The 17,379-nt window shown below is 44.6% G+C and overlaps 1 protein-coding gene across 1 annotated transcript; it reads right to left on the bottom strand.

The window, feature by feature from the left end:
- Nucleotides 1-1,133: 1,133 nt before the first annotated feature.
- SYCE3 (synaptonemal complex central element protein 3) lies at nucleotides 1,134-3,599 on the bottom strand. Its single transcript, XM_074156345.1, has 2 exons — nucleotides 3,491-3,599; nucleotides 1,134-2,400 (listed from the first exon to the last, which is right to left on the bottom strand). Exons 1-2 carry the CDS (start codon nucleotides 3,597-3,599, stop codon nucleotides 2,231-2,233), a joined length of 279 nt encoding a protein of 92 aa, XP_074012446.1. The 3' UTR covers nucleotides 1,134-2,230.
- Between the last annotated feature and the right edge of the window lie 13,780 nt (nucleotides 3,600-17,379).

The raw sequence follows: 17,379 nt of genomic DNA, 5'->3' as shown, positions 1-17,379 counted from the left end.
TATGTGTGCCTTTGTTGAAGTTCATCAGGTTCCTCTCTGCCTAGCTCTCCAGCCTGTCCAGGTCTCGCTGTGTGGTGGCACAGCCTCCAACCTGGAAGATCAGAGAAGTGGAGGTCGCTGAGAGTGACCATAACGCTGAACTGCAGCTGACACTTTCCATTACAGAAATCTTTGGTGATGGGTGATTAAGAGATGTCAGCCCAGCAATCCGGATTACCGTTACTGTTTTAAGCTAGGTGAGCGATAGATGGGGCTGTTGCTCCATGTAATTTTTTTATTGGGACATTTACGACACCCCCCTGTGACAGCAAAGTAGGGACTTTCAACGTGGACTGTCTGGTTTCTGCTGCAAGTCAAAAGCGCCTAGCTGGGCTGAAACATCTTAGATGGATAACTTTTAGTAGTAAAGGAAAAGTAGGATCATTTTGCTGTACAGTTTTTCAAGGAATGTACGCTGTTCCTGTGTTGGTCTATATCCCTAACCCTCCTCCAGTTACCATCACGCAACTGGGAAGAAAATCTTGGAGACCAAGAGGCAGCAGGCTGGGTCTATTCAGCCAGCGAGATTCCCCAGAGAGAGTACGTGCTGTGCTCCCAGCCTCAACTCTCAGGTCTCTCTTCCCAGCTCCTGTCCCCTTTTTTTTCCAAAAGCGTAGGTTTTGAGCAGTAGTCTCTATTCTCAGTGGATTCAAAAAAAAAAAATATATTTTTTTTTTAACACCGGCTGCTTGACTTAAATGTCTAAATGAAAACTGAGCTTTCTGGAAAATCTACAGTCACTTTATGGCCAAAAAGTCACACAAAATCACAGAATTCGGTATAATCCTGTACAAGCTTTTAAAGACAGTGCCTCTTCAAATAATTCAGTTTTTAACACAGACCTAAAGACTGAAGACAATGTAGTCCGAGGTGCTAAAGTGACAACATGCCATTAAAAAACCCCCAGAGAAGATTAACTTGCACTTCATCAAAGTGCACGTTTCCTCGTGGTGCTCTGCCGTTCTGCCCTGCCTTGGCTGCAATGAAGACCTACCTGCTGAAAAATCAAGAGTGGAATTCAAAGTTTATCTTTTTAATCATGTCTAGAAACACTCAGTAGCAATGGAAAAAAAAAAAAAAAAAAGAGTGACATTACTTACATATTTTTCACTTTAATGGGATAAACATTCTGTCTGAATCAACTGGTCTCAAAAGAATACTTAGCAAGCTTTTGACAGATGGTTTGGATGTGATTTAAATCATCAAATCCCTCTTCAAAGGCGATGGAGATACTCTCACCTGGTACAGGGTGCTCACTTTCTAGTTAAAAGAGTCTGATTTTAATAAAAGGGATGATCCTTCTCCTCAAATCTTGTGTTGACTTCCATCTCGGGTAAAATACTCAACTGCGCACCACAAGATGGTGCCCTTAATCCGTATCTTGACTACAAAAGACAAGTAGTTTTTGTTCTTTTCTTCCTTCTTTAATATTGTGCAGTAGGAACACACGGAGAAAAGCATGTTTTAGAACATGCTTAGTTTGGTTTCTGCAGCAGCCCCACAGACTACACCCCACACGGTGCAGTCTATAACGGTAACCAATATTTCCTTAAATGAGACATGTTACCTTCAGAGGGTTTGAGAAGAACAATCTTTCTGGGAAAAAACAGTCCAAAGAAATGGTTAAAAATCCAAGGAAACAAAATGAAACAACTACAGATGAGCTGTCTGAATAATAAAATGCTTTAACTGAACACCTAGTTGGTGATCCCACATCAGACTAACCCGATGTATCTGCAAATCTAGAAATTCACCTGTTTTTCACTTAGAAAAAAAGTAATTCTTCAGTTTTCCCTGAAAGGCATATGCTGGTGCAATACCACTGCGACAACTTCCCTCCCCCTCTCCCTCTCCCCCGTCTGTTCAGGTGTCAAAAGAATTCCACATATATTGATGATGAAGCCAGTACGATCTTCTGGGAAGAAAGACACCGTGTATGTACCACACTACAAGGATTACTGATGAGCATAGTAAAAATAGACACATTGTTACCTTTTACCTTCAATAATATAAATATATGTATGTAATCTCATTAAAATACTTCCACAGATGTATACGCGTAAGTAGTTCTTAGTTAAGATGAAAGCAAATCCATTTTCCACAGTGTCTGTGAAGCCTCCACAGCTGGAAAACAAAAAGACTGGAGTGGTTTTCCGAGGGCTGTAGTCCTGCCGGCGTGGCTGAATTCAATTTATTCCTTTTTTCGTTCTTCGCCTTTAGATTCGCTCAGCACATCTTCCCATTTCTTCTCCACCTCTTCTTTGCAACTCAGGAAGGCATCTGCCAAACGCCTCGTGGAGGTGGCCAGGTCTGGGTTGGTTCGTAGGACTACCATGTCGTAAGCCATCCAGGCTGCCTGCACTGCAGACCCAACAGATATTAGTAAGCCAGGAATTTCGGCTAAATAAAAGCAACGGCCGACTCAATAAATGAATAAAGGACGTGAATGATTATCAGTACAGATCTTACGTCAGAGGCGGCCTGCCGTAGAGTGGAAACTGCCCCCAGCAATACTCAAGATGAAATACAAGGCTTTTCAGTATTACTTCAAAATGTCTCAAAATATTTCAGAATGGAAGCATACTGCTGTGAAATACAAAAGGGGGATAGACACCTTTGCCTAAAAATTGCAACAAAATAGGTGATAAAAAAGAAAGGTTCAACAGACTGTTTTAAAATAAATGAACCAAAGAATCCTCTCTCCAGAGGAGTTCCAGTCAGGAGGCTTATGTTAGGTGAGGAAGAGTAAGATCAAGGAGGCTGCAGCATAGCAATGAGAGATTTTAAGAACAACCTAAATGATGAAATTGATTTTGAAACAACGAGGATCTGATAAAGCAGAGCAAATAGTTTTAGCGCTTATTTAATACTTTCCCTTTTACCATATATTGACTGTCGTTTTCTCAAGGGCACTCGTAAATTGTGTTTAATTACAAATAGTTTAAATAACAGTTTCCATCTATTCTTGTTAGTTTCACAGAGTTTCTAACAGAATCGTTGCAGAACATGGAAAGGAATATGCAATCCTCTCCATACGTACCGGACTAAGTTTAAATTTGCAGAGAAGTCTTTGTTCTAGCTGAGGAATTAAACACATCATGCACTGACCTGAGAGGTACTGTGTATCCCACTGGTTTTTCAGAATTAAATCTCATTTTATATACTATGTTTGAATAATTGTAAATGAAGTACCTTAGCATTATTTCTGTTTTCAACCACCACTCTGAACTGAGCATCCATCACCGATTAAGTTTCAATTCTAGGCCACCTGAAACTTCTATATTATTTGTATGCTTTCTCCCAATTAATTGGGGCATTCATTAGTTGACGGTGATTATTTCCACTTAAATTTTTATCACACACAAGTTTACAGCAATAAAACCAAACAGTGTATCTTCAATGTCTTCACTCTAGTACACAAATCCGTATAATTCTTCATAAAGACCTGTACCTGTTAGTTTTTCCATTTCCTCCAGAAGTTTTTCTAAGTCCCTGTTCAGGTCCTCCACCATTTTTACCATGTTATCATTGTTTCCTTCCTGAGGTTCTGACTCAGCCATCTACGAGGAAAACAGGAATTTCATACTTTATTTTACTTTGAAGCGAGTCGATTTTCACGGTTGAGAGAAAGTGACATTGCAATAAATTTTAAAAAACCCAAGTATGTATATAAATATTCCATTTTCATGTGAATTCATTAAGATCTGACCTTGAAGTTACTGGTCGTCACCTGTATGCTGCATACTATTTTCAATCCATTTTGAAATTCAGGGGAAAGAATTACACCCAAATCCGCTGTCTTTGTGCCAGACTAAGATTTTGGTATCAGTAATAACAAAGATCACTAAGTCGTTACAAAATTTTATCTATTCTCCTGTTACAGTCGTCTTCGAGCTTCTCTCCCAGATACTCTGGGACGTAGGGCAATTCCTAATTTTCCAAGTCAGTTGTAAAATCCCCATTTGTATCCAGTGTTTCATACTCGTGCCGTATAAGCAGCCAAGGGCTTGTGATTTACTAACCTCTGCCTGAGTTACAGCTAGTAAAATTTCAGGAAGTAAAATCGCTGGGGGCAAAAATACAGAGTTAGAGGCCCGATTGATACAATTGAAAGTTTCAGAACCTTGGTATTAACCAAAAAAAAAAAAAAAAAAAAAAAAAGGAGAAAAAAAACCCAGTGACACCTAGCCTTGCCTTTAATGTGCTTTTAGGGAAACCGCTCAATGGATGCCACAGAACGACGGAGGAGACGCGAGATCCTCGCTGCAGTGACTCTGCACGTCCCGCAGCAGGCACGGGAGGGTTTTTTTTGTCAGCTTGCTTATTTTATATACGATTCCTGAAACTCAAATTAGCCGGTAGCCCATGTTTCGGGTTTGTTTTTTTTTTTTTTTATCGCCAATAAACGCGGAAGCGTTCGTGACGGCGTCACAGCGTTTTAAAGCAACGCCCAGCCCTACCAAAGGCCCTTGGGTGTTGAAGGGATCCCCCTCACACAACCACCGTCGCTCGGCAGCCCTGCGCCCCGGAGACCTCCAAACGCCCCCGCCCCGCCTTGTACCACATAACGGCCTCCCTCCCTCCTGACTTCCCACCAGGACCCCCCCCAGGCCGAGCCCTAAGGCGGCGCGAAGACCTTGCCCGCCCGCCTCCCTCCCTCCTTCCCTCCTTCCCTCCTTCCTTCCCTCCTCAGCGCGGGGGAAGGCCCCTCTCCCGCTCCCCGCCCCGCCGACGCCAACCCGGGGGGGCCCACGCGCTCCCTTCCGCCTCCCGGGCTGGGGACCAGGAGCGGGCGGGAACGGGACACCAAAAAAAAAAAACAAAACCAACCACCCCGCCGTTCCGCCCGCCCCATCCTCTCCTGCCCCCCGAGCTCACGGACTCGGATTAATTATGTGTTTCACGAAAACAAGGGCTTGGGTAAAAGGGTTAGGCGGCCAAAGGGCAGGAAGGAGGGAAGGCACACGGGTTTGCCCCCCGCGCCGCGGCAGGCAGGCGCTCGGCGGCTCCGGGCCCGGACTGCGGCGGGGCTCCCTGTCGTGCCACCTCCCTCCTTCCAGCGCACCCGCGGCCGGTCCTAGGCCGCTGCACGGCTGGCCCCTCAGCCGCCCTGGCCACCCCGGCGGCCTGTGGGGCGGGCCGGGCCTGCAGGGCAGCGGCTGGTCCCCCGCCTGCCGCGGTGCCGTAGTTGCCCTTCGCTGGCGGCTGGACAACAGGAGGTAACCCCCTCCCCACTGCTCACCGCCCCTCTGGCTGCCCCCCGGCCCCTGTGCGGGGCCTTCCCTCACCCTCCTCCTCCTCCTCTGCCCGCCCGGAGTCGCGGCCAGCGGCCGGGGCAGCAGGTGGCCCGTCATTGTGGGAGTTGTCCTGAAAGTAACCCAAAAGTTACGCCTTGAGCCCAAAGTTTCAAAGTCGGGTTGTGCTTCCGCTTCTTTTCTGTGGGGGTTCATCTCCCTGCCTGCATGATGGGGAGAGGCTTCTGACCAGGGCCCGTAGGGACGGGACGAGGGGCAGCGGTTTTACACTGGACGAGAGTAGGTTTGTGGCAGATATAAGGTAGAAATTCTTTATTCTGAGGGAGGTGAGACACTGGAACAGGTTGCCCTGGGAAGCTGTGGATGCCCGTCGTGGTTTAGGCTGAACTGGCCAATGATGAGACGATGTCCCATCATTGGAAATGTTCAAGGCCAGGCTGGAGGGGGCTTTCAGTAACCTGGTCTAGTGAAAGATGTCCCTGCCCACGGCTGGGGGTTGGAACCGGATGGTCTTTGAAGGTCCCTTCCAACCCAAACTGTTCTGTGATTCTATGATCTTTGTCTTCTTTAAAAAAAAAATAATAAAATAACCAGAGAAGGTGTTGGCGGCAAAGAAAGGTTAGAAATTTTCTGATGACTGAGCAACAAGATCCAAAGTTTGTGCTGATGCTAAGAATTACCTGGTATATAGCAGGGTGACAGTCGAGTCCCTCCTCTGAATTGCTCACGCCCCAAATCATGTCCCGTTGCTGGGGAGGCCCCACCTCGAGGGCTGTGTCCAGTTTTGGGCCCCTCATCACAAAAAAGACATTGAGGTGCTGGAGCGGGTCCAGAGAAGGGCAACGGAGCTGGTGAGGGGTCTGGAGAACAAGTCTTACGAGGAGAGGCTGAGGGAGCTGGGGGTGTTCAGCCTGGAGAAAAGAAGGCTGAGGGGAGACCTTCTCGCTCTCTACAACTACCTGAAAGGAGGGGGTAGCCAGGGGGGGTCGGTCTCTTCTCCCAAGTCACAGGCGACAGGACTAGAGGAAACGGCCTCAAGTTGCCCCAGGGGACGTTCAGGTTGGATATTAGGAAGAATTTTTACATGGAAAGGGTTATCAAGCATTGGAATGGGCTGCCTGGGGAAGGGGTTGAGGCACCATCCCTGGAGGTGTTCAAAAGACGGGTTGACATGGTGCTGGGGGACATGGTTTAGTGATGGTTTTTATCAGAGTTAGTTGATGGTTGGACTAGATGATCTTGAAGGTCCCTTCCAACCTAGATGATTCTATGATTCTGTGATTCTGTGATCAATATCCAAACCCTAAACTGCCAGGGCTGTCTCCTGTTCTCCTTTTTAATCTGCGCAAACACAAACTTAGTCCTGTTTTTAAGAGATTGAGTATAAATGAAATGAAGTTTCATGCCTGAGACTTACTCCTTTCTTGCTGTCACCACTCCTTTCACTGCTGACCGAGGAGCTGCTTTGAAGATGGCAATCCATCTTCAAAACAAACAAAATGAAGTATTTATTCACCGAAGTTATATGAATGCTGGTGAGTTTCTCACAGAGCGTTGTGTTGCTAAAGTTTTGCAGGTGTTCAAAAGCAGTTGAGCAAAATCCTTCAGAAAGAAAAAGTTGTATTTGTCTAAGCAAATCCTTGAACCACAGGCTACTAGAGGCTGGGGAAAGCGTTGAGGGAAGTATCATTTTATATTGTTATAGTCTTTCGTTTCCTTAGACAATCTCACTGCCAGCTGTCTGAGGCATAGTACTAGGCTGATGGACCCTTGGTTTGAGGGGGCAGTCATTTCTTAAGTAATTCCAGCTCCTAAATTCTGTGCCTTTAAGCTGTCTCCCAGATGCTGCCTCCTGATGTACGTGTGTGTGTGTGTGGTTAGGAGGTTGATTTTTGGTCTAGTGGTGTTGCTTTTTAACACTGCTTCATTACTCTATGAAAACCTGGGCAGCAAATAGCATGTGTTTACGCATGTAATTGCAGTAGCTTAGCAGGCACCTTGCTACTGCACAATAAACGTGCTAGAATCCATTTCCAGTGACATTGGCAGACAGGAGCATGTTTTGTTTCAACACTTCTTGGTTTATTTGTGATTCTTGTCTACTATAATTAGGACACAGTAATGTGTTAAAGGGTGAATTACAGATGTAAAAATTATATCCTTAAATGGCATAGTTCTTACATGCATTTTTCTGTAACTGTGTTACACCTCTTGGTGATACATTCCTTCTAGTTCTTCTAAGGTCTCTATGGGCCTGTCCTTTCCAGGGGATAGCAGGCTTCTCTGCATCTTTTTGTGTGAAGCCCCGCAATGTATTCCATCCTGAGGATGGGTGTTTAGGTGACTATCGCTCTGTTCACCAGCTTCTAGGTTTTGCCAAGAGGAGCTGTCGGGTTCTCACTGGAAAACGTGAACAGTGTCAAAATGCAGTGGCAAAGAGCAGGAACTTAAAAGGAAAATTTATATATTTAACAAAAAGAACGTAAGAAACAGAAAGAGGAAAGGTAAAAGTACCAGAGGAATATGCAGACGTATTGTGCTCAGGATGTTGGTTGCTCAGGACAAAATCTCTTGGGAACTAGACAGAGCGGAACTGAATGCATGTGATATGTGCTGCACCTAACTCGCAGTCTCACAGTTCATCTGTCAACCCTGAAGTTCTGGGAGAGGCTGTGGCCAAGCTACCGAGTACTGATTTTGGGAGCCCAAAGGGTTCCTGCTCAGGGAAGTCATGTCTTTGAAGAAGAGGAAGACAACAGAATTCAGCCCAAATGTGTGGCATCTAACTTCGACATTTGACCAAGATATGAAAATCGGGAGCTAGGTTACCCTTTATTACCTCTGGCATCAGTGTCAGGAGAGAGAATTTTAGTACTTGAGTTGCTTTATGGAAGTTCTTATGACCTTGTATTATATTAACTATAGAGAGCTTCTGGGCCTGGAAAATCTGCCAAAGAAACCAAAGGGGAAAACTGTACTGTAGCCTCCTTAGAGCATCTAACCGACCTTCAGGATCTTTCCTGAGCATCTGGTTTGAGAACAGCGGGCTGACCAGGCCAGTGACTGCATGAAACTGTGAAAATGAAATTTCCAATTTAGATTTAAGAATTAGATTTTAGAGCTGGGAATGATAAGGTCTAATTTGGCAGGAAAGTGGGGGGGAAAAGGCTATTATTAGATATGCCTAACCCTAAATAGAGGAAGTACTAGCAAATTACTGGACCTTCAACTGGCTGAAGAAGATTGATGCATAATCCTTTGGTCATTTCATTTTTATAAGGGGAAGCTCTTTTTTTTTTTTTTTTCCCTTTATTTCTTTTCATATAATGCTATCCCCTCTTAGCCTTTGTCCCTTTGGAAATTTTAAATAACAAAAGCTGCAGGGACGAACTGAAAATCACACTAGAACTGCCATTTTCAAGAAAAATCTAGATATTAAATAGGCAAATTAATTGTTCTCAAGTCAGAAGAGCTGCCATCTTGAGAGGCAAAGATCACGAGGCAGAACAGAGACTGGGAACAATGATGGGAATTTTAATTTCACTTCTGTATCATCTGTTCTGATTCTTACCTCGTTTGCAGAAACAAAAGAACAGGTACTGAGCCTTTCAACCTCTGTGGGCTTAGGCTGGCCGAAAGATCAGTCACAGTCCTATCAGCTCTAGGCCACGGTTTTAAGTCTTACATTAGGGTGTGAAAGTAAATCAGAGACCTTGGTGCCTCTAAATGACCGCAGAAGAAGTGAATACCACAATGACACTCAAGAAGGGGATCCTTTCATCTGAAGCTCGCTTTTTCTGGTCCAGCAGCAGTTACTTGGAGTGTGCTTTCCTTCTGGAAGTTGAACTGCAGAATTAGCACCCTTGTTAATTTTAGCCCCTCAGCACGTAGGACCGAGACTGAATGGTTTGTGGTTGGAGCGCTGCTTGGTCCCAGAAAGACACCTTGAGGCCACCGCGCAGCTGCTGGTGTGGTGTGGATGGTCGCTAGTTGTGCTACAGCTGTCTGGGAGATAAAAGAGGACATTTTTGTTAATAAAACTGCCGGTCTACTGCCTTTCAGTGTGCTTAATCCTATTTGCTTAAGGAGAAAGCAGAGAGAAGGAGAGAGGCGTTTAAACAGGCAGTGTTCTCTTTGTGGATGCGCACACATTACAAGACTTATATCGGGAGAAGTTTGTTTTTCACGGGACAAAACGTGACAATAAACGACTGCTGTCCCTTAACTAAACAGGGGGAGGGGCTTGTGGATCAGTAAATAATATAGTCTGAGGCCTGATCTCTGAACCATTAAAATATCTTCTCCAACCAGTCAGACAGGGAGCACAGCAGAGAGAGTGACTGGGGAAACTAAAAGCAGCAGTTCTGCTTTTGCATGTGCATACCTTGAATATTAACCCTTCGCCTTTCCCACTCTTTCTTCTGCAGTTGAGGGCTGTAGAAACTGTGAAAGAAGGAGCAAAAGGAGGAAGATTGTCAATTATATTTTTAAACAGGAATCTGAAGCTGCCCTTGGGGAAGGTGCCTGTGGAAAGTAATACATTTCAGTAAAGATCTTGTTTAAATGAGGAACTGGCATTTGCGTTTTAGCCATTCTTGAATGGGGAATGAGGTGTAGGACAGATCCCCTGCTCCTTCAGGAGAAAATACTGTGGAGAGTCAATGCAAGTTAGTTCCAGAATAAGAGGAAAGCTGAAACCAGAGTCTGAGCCTACGCTCTGCAGCTGTAGTGATCTTTCTAATTTGGGAAAATTTTCAGCGTAGAAGATGTCTCTCCTGGTTTCTCAGGATGAAAGTCCACATCACAGAGCTATTTCGCGGATACTGTTCTGTCCACTTGTGCCAGTCTCTGTAGAGAGATCAAGCAATGAAAGAAACTACTCCTGGTTTTCACCATTTTGCACACGTGGACAATAAATGCCAGCTGGAAAAATAATCCCAGAGAGAAGTTTAGGATGTACTGGTATACAAATACAGTGATATGCAGTCTCTCTTATGGATAAATTAACTATTGTGTTTCTGTATCTAAAGCTATTGCCTGTACTGCAACTCAGATTTTCCCACAACAAAATAATATACGCAGCACCAACGTGTTAACAGGAATAGGTAAGTTTTGCTCAAACAGTTGGCTGAGATCGTATCATCTTCTACATCTTCCCAAAGCCACCCGCAGCGTGGTGTTGAGTGTGAACTGAACTTTGTCTCTCAACGATAGGTCTCATGTTGTTTCCTCTTGTAATACAGCTGCCTCTCGCTTGTGTGAAGTAGGTAAGCAAATAATCTTGTACAGACTCATACAACTAGGAGTCAGGAATCTGAAACTCTTAACACGAGCTTTCTCAGTGATAGGGGAGGGCAGGCTAACAGCTGGGACTTCCGTACACGCTTTGGGTGGGAAGAAAGTCCCCAGAACTAAAATGCTGAGGAACTGAGGTGCAATGAAGATTATGCCACACAGCTGGTTAGGACTGAAGGCACCAGCAGAGCGCAATGGTGACCCCAAGGGCATTATAGCAGGAAAAAGTCACAGGACAAGTTCAAGAATATTATCCCATCCGGTTGGGGAGCTCAGGATGGATTTTGAAGGGGTTTTGTAAGTGAGGATCATTGCCAGGACTCTGTGGGAACTCCAGGCTGGAGTGGTGAGAGGACAGGGCAGGGGAGAGCTGATGGCAGGGCTGGAAAATGCTGGCAGAATGCATGGACAGCCTGAGCAAGAGGGATACGAACAAGCAAGACAGAGTGCGAAAAAACACCTGCGTTGCTGCTGCCTGTTCTAGCCTGTTTTGGTATTATTAATCCTTTCTCTCTTTCTTCATTTGCCTTTTCAGCATCTGGAGTCTTAGGGGTTTTGTACAGATTTTCTGTTCCAAGAACCCGTTTTTTCTAACCGTGAACCTGTAATCTGAAGTGTATGATTTCTGTTTGTTACGTTAGCCTGTCCCTCTTGATCTGTATTTTGCCCGCCTTTCGAATTACGCTCCAGGTCCCTGCCAGAGGACTCTTTGCTTTGCCTGTCTTTGTCATCAGCAAGTGAGCAGCCGGTGCGTGGAAGCCAGGCAGACTTGTTTTACAAGTGTGTGCCTACCTGCCAGCTCGCGTGTTGAAGGTACGCTCAAGCGAACCCCCTGTGGAGACAGCTGAGAAGACCTTGAGGGGTAAAGAACTGAAGCTGGGCAGGTCTGGGGTAGGAAAATCAGCGAGGAGGAACTTAGTCGTAAGAATTACAACCACACAAAGTGAGCATCAGCGTTATCAGGAGTGGCCTCAAACAAACAGGGAACCGGCAGCAGGTGAGCTTCAGGAAAAGACTACCGCAGGGCAAGAGAAGTGGTGTAATTCAGGTAAGTGAGAGAAAACACTGCTGGAAGATTAGCTAATGAATATTTATTATTTTAAAAAGACTTTTATTGACATAAATGTGACCTGAACTGGGATACAGCTGGACCATAGAATCTATACATCAGTGCGTGTACTTAACTGCTTGTATTGAAGTTGCTTACAGCGACAAATTTCTGTGATCACAATGGTATTGGGGTTTGAGAAAAAAAAAAAAAGGAGATATATCCTCTACATGCAGGTTGATTTAAACGAAATAACTTCTAGGCGCATTTTAAACAGGAAGAGAAGAACAAAGGAACTAGGTTGCATATAAAGTTAGTTCACTTAAACAATACAGGGCAATGCTATGCATGTGTGTATAAATATGTTCAGTGTTTAAGTAATACATGCCTAGGGCTGGATTCAAAACTAATTAGCTTTTGATTTCCGTCGCTGTTGCTTGACTGTAAGGAAGCTAACTCTAATCCAAAATGGTGCCGATATCTAGATTTTTCTATGTGTTTACCTGTTTGCATGTGTCTTTGTGTGTGTGTGTACATGAGCTACTGATTAAAATATAAACAAAATCTATGTTAAATGCGCCAAGAAATAGCCAAAAGTTGGGAAACTGTGAAGCCGAAGTTGTGTACGCAGCTTCAGCTCTTTCCTTGTGGCTGTGCATTTATGAAAGCAGATTCACTTTCCGTTTCTTAAGCCATTATGCGGCAACGTGATACCGTGCAGCATTTTTATCGCACGGTGTTTTTTAGAACAAGAGCTACATGCATGCGTGGGTCTTTGAAAAACTCCTTCCTTCTTTTTTATGTCCTGTCCCAGCTTTTGCTGTCACGGGTTTTCAGAATATCTGTATCGAGTTTGTGCTGGGGTTCGATACAGGCTTAGTACCGGCGGTTACCGCCGAAATCAGCAGTCAGGCAGCAAGAAAGAGACAAAACGGCTGGCGTTTTCAAAAGGAGTGTGTGATTTTGACTATACAAAAGGAAGTCATAGGTAAGAGTGTGCTGTTGAGAGTTTGACCTCTAGACTTTTCATATTCCAAGCAGCCTGCTCACTAGGGGCTTCAGGTTAACATATTCCTCACTTTTTTTTTTAAATTATTTTAACTTCTGTTTTGCAGATTACCTGTGAGGAATTACTTTTCATGGCCTTAATTCAGGAGGAGTGTGATCAAGATATATGTTAATTTTTCAGAAACTGTAGTCAGCCGCGCCTGCATTAGAAAAAAATACTTTTGTCTTCATCGTTATTCAGTTTCTGTACCGCTTCACACTTCCGTACTCAGGATTCCTCCCGCTGCACAAATAAATGAATTTTTGTGAGATGTTCTGAGTTTAAGCAAAACTTAGCACCATGAGAACTTGCATATCTCCACTGATACGGTGCCGGTTTGGAACTAACCTTGTTAGCGTAAACACACAGCGGTGCAGAGTCCTCCTGATGCATATTTCTCAATTGCTGACTTTGCCTCTTTTTTTCTGCTCCCTTTGAAAAGGAGCCGGGTTTGCCCGAAGTAATTCACCTGCTCAAATAGCAGCATGGACCTCATCGTTTGCTCTTCTCGCTGTGGTCTAGCTCTTCGGAAGTGGTCAGCCTAATCGTATCTCACTTCTCTAATACGTTTCAGCGGCAGCTAGCCTGGCTTTGACGTTCAGGTATTGCTTCTCATTTTGGACCAAAAGAAAATCTTGAGTCACTGTACGTGATTTTTGGAAACACGTTGTTTTCTTACAGGGTGTTACAGCTGCTGGCTGTTGCAAAAGTGAGTTAGAGTACCAAGTGTTTATAGCTGAGACATTATTGCAGCCAGCCAGTACAGCAAGCTGCAGGATATTATGGGTAATCAGTGTTCAGCGAGGTGGCTCTGGCATGGTACAACCTGGGTTCACTAGTCGGAATTTCCCATCCTACACAGCAGGAGCTGCTGCTTGGTAACCCACAGGTGCCTTATGGTGAGAGATGAGATGACTCGATGGGCTGGGGAAACCTTGCAAAGATGTCATAATCTGCCAGGCCGTATGAAATAGTCACTAAGGTCCTTTGAAGGCAGAAGAGACTGGATATGTAATCTAACAAATACATAGCTTTTTGCAGAAGTATGTTCTTATTAAGTTGTTAGGCTTGAGTCCTGTGAGACTTCTTTTTTATTTGTTTTGGATGCTGCTTTTAGTAAAATGGTGGACATTACAGGGAAGAAATCTCTGTTTCGCTCTTTGCTTTTCCCTGGTCCTCTTCTTCTCTCACATTCAACGTCCACAGCTGCTCGGCTGTCCTGAGCCCACAGATCATGGTTTCACTGCCATTTTGCTTCCTGCCGTTCCCTTGTAGCTGCCCTCCCTTTACAGCCGCACAGCCAGGGCAGTGCGCTTGTGCATAACGGTTGCCTAAACCTTGACTGGTGGCCTTGTTCAAAGGTCGTAGGAGAGGAGGAAAATAATAAAAGCAGTACAGAAATGGTGACTGGAAAAGCTTGAGAGTATGGTTCTGCCACTGTAAGAAATAAAATAGAAGGTGTCATGGTGAAAGGACTTATTTTGTCTTTTATCAGTCAGGCAGTATGCTGGACTCAGCTGTTTTTTACATGTCTGTAGTCATATTACAGTTGATCCTCGCAGTTAGTCCATGAAAAACACCTGTAAGGATATTTTTAGAATAAAGTGGTGTGCAGTTAATGCAGGCCAGGAAGTTTGGAGGAATAACTACACTAATTCTGTATCAGTTCAGAGCACAGTTTAAAAGGTCTAATGACAATCCAAATGAATCTTAGCCTTTGTTTTTATCGTACTTAATTAATTTAATCAGCTGTTTCTTTAGACAGAATAGCTAATCGAGGATTTACACATTTGCACTGATGATGGGAACTGATGTTAGTGCCCAAGTCAGACATACTCACTGGCAAAACTGTGTATTTACTGTGAATATGTACAACTTCTTATTTTCCTGAGCATGGCAGGAGCAATCAGCAGGCTTCTTGAGTCTTATGTCCTGGCACTTTAAATACCATAAATCGAGCCTGATGAAAAATTTTAAGTCCATAAAATGTGAGAGAGGGTTAATTATTTTAGGGCAGATCACCTTCCCGATCCAGTTTACCACATTGCCATGTGAATTCTTGGGCTAGAGCTAAGGGGACAGTGTAGATATGGGAATGAATGATGGGGGACTGAAAAAATCATAGTGCTGGCACTACGGGAATGGTTTCACAATACAGTGTTAGATGCCCTGGGTGGCAGGAGATCCTTTTTCCCTGTTCCTGCTTCTGGATGTGTGCTCCTGCCACTTCCTTGAGCTTGTGTTGGCACTTCTTGAATTGCTTGGTGATCTAATGCCACTCACTGAAATGGCAGGAAATTACCACAGCAAAAGAAGAGTGATTTTTTTCCAGCTAGGTTAGTGGTTCGAGTCAGTTTACCATCTGATGAATTGCACAGCTGGGAGCAAAACAAGGAGTGGGAAGAGAGCAGAGAGTAGCGATATTCCCTTCTTTTGGCATTGGTGAGCACTTAATTTAGCTCAGCTGCATTTCCAGAACCATGTTCACATTCAGTATTGGGGCTTCCTGAACTGGTTTAAGCAGCCCCCACAACTGCCATCTTTTAGCTGCCTATTCCAGTCCCTGTGTTGCCCTCTGGGCTTTGTCTAAATTGCCAGGGCAGCAGAACAGCTTGGCAAACAAACGTGGCTGAGAACAAAACACCACCTTTTGCCCCAGTCTTCATTCATCCTGTTGGCAGACGTGAAGAAGTAAGTGTCAGTGTAGGGCAGATACTGGGGCTAATTAACCTGGCGCCGTCGCCAAGCTGTGAAACTGCTGTGCCCTGCACAGTTCACCAGGTAGTCTGCTAGTAGCAGTTTGCAAGTGCTGTTGACTGTAGGTTAGTTTCTGCTAAGGTTGTATCTCTCGTTGTCTAAGAGCAGCCGCTTCTGCTGTTTCTAGATACCATGACCTTTGCTGTATATTTAGCTTGGACATGGGATTTTGGATTCAGGTATTAGTCAAAGAAAGGCTATGCTGCCATCGTTGTTGCAGTCTGCTTGGAATTGTGTAGTATCTGAGCATTAATTAATAATCTATTGAGCATCGCCCTCTAGGCCAGTGTGTCTGCGTTGATTCATATTCACTTCCCTCTGCCCCGGCAAAAGCTCCCGCATCTCTCCAAATCTGTTTAGTGGAAACCCTGTTCTCTCCCGAGCTCTAGCCAGGGGAACAAAATACCTTTTCAAAATTCATTTACAAAGGCCTTCACAGACCCTTGTTTCTCCCATTCAGTCCATTGTGTTGAGAGCTTTGTTCTAGAAAAGCTCATTTTCTTTCTGGTCACTGTTTTCAAAGTCTTTCAGGAAGGCTTTGGAGTTTGAAACTGAGCGGGAACATACCCCCCTTACCTTGAGCCTTGTGGTTCTGAAGGAAGAGGGGCCTAGTACTATATCGTGTTTGATTTTTGTATTGCACTGACAACTAGTTTTTTTTTTAAATAAGGTGTTAAGTCACGTTGATGTCCTGCACAATGGAGGACCTGCTGAAAAAAGATGCGTGGCCAAGAGAAAAAAGAAACTTCCAGGTTTTGTGTAAATGAAGATAATGAGTTCCAACTGAAGGAGGAGGAAATCAGAATAATTTGAAAGATTAGATAGGCCCGGGGAAGGAGAGGAGACTGTTGAAGCAAATATGGTTTTGGAAGTAAGCAATAAAGGGAAATTAATTCCAGTGAGTGGATTTCAGTGTATGTAAAAGAGTAATAAAAAACCAGTGCACAAATTGTCCAATGCAAATTCTAAATTTAAGTAATACAGGCTTATGTTCTGCTGGGCTCTTGATCTAGACAGCACTGGTCTCGGTGAAACATAACACACAGACAAGGAAAATCTGAATGCCGGTGAGGTACGGGTTTTGAACCTCTTAAGGTTTTTTTTATCCTGCTTGGTATTTACCCTGGTACTTATCCCTTATCCTGCTTGGTACTGGAATACTATCTTCATGTAATTAAGTAGGTAGTTGAGCACTGCCGATATGCTTTCTGCTATGTGGTGGGTATGCACCTGTACGTTGAAGGTGTTAGTTCCACATAACTTCCATGTGTCCCCTACCGGTACACTGCAAAAAATACTTATTAAATGTATAATGTGAGATCTCTTTACTTCTGAGTTACCACGCTGGTTGTAAAGATGGAAATGTAGGAGCTGCAGTAATAGAATCATAGATTCATAGATTGGTCCAGGCCGGAAGGGACCTCCAAAGGTCATCTAGTCCGACCTCCCCACAGTCAGCAGGGACACCCCCAACTAGACCAGGTTGCCCAGGGCCTCGTCGAGCTTCACCTTGAATATCTCAAGGGAAGGGGCCTCAACCACCTCCCTGGGCAACCTGTTCCAGTGTTCCACCACCCTCATGGTAAAGAACTTGTTCCTAATATCCAATCTAAATCTCCCCTTCTCCAACTTAAAGCCATTGCCCCTCGTCCTGTCACTGCAGGCCTTTGTAAACAGACCCTCCCCAGCCTTCCTGTAGCCCCCCTCAGGTACTGGAAGGCCGCTATGAGGTCTCCCCGGAGCCTCCTCTTCTCCAGGCTGAACAACCCCAGCTCCCTCAGCCTGTCCTCATAGGAGAGGTGCTCCAACCCCCTGATCATTTTGGTGGCCCTCCTCTGGACCCGCTCCATCAGGTCCATGTCCTTTCTATATTGAGGGCTCCAGACCTGCACACAGTACTCCAGGTGAGGTCTCACCAGAGCAGAGTAAAGTGGCAG

The sequence above is a fragment of the Numenius arquata genome, chromosome 1, assembly GCF_964106895.1.
Source record: "Numenius arquata chromosome 1, bNumArq3.hap1.1, whole genome shotgun sequence".
Classification (NCBI taxonomy): domain Eukaryota; kingdom Metazoa; phylum Chordata; class Aves; order Charadriiformes; family Scolopacidae; genus Numenius; species Numenius arquata.
This window is presented reverse-complemented; position numbering and strand designations above follow the sequence as displayed.

Bases quoted from the DNA above. Each gene is read 5' to 3' on its own strand.
- SYCE3 (XM_074156345.1), bottom strand. From the start codon at position 3,599: ATGGCTGAGTCAGAACCTCAGGAAGGAAACAATGATAACATGGTAAAA. The intron at 2,401-3,490 runs GTACAGGTCTTT...TTGGGTCTGCAG, and splicing joins GGAAATGGAAAAACTAACAG to TGCAGGCAGCCTGGATGGCT.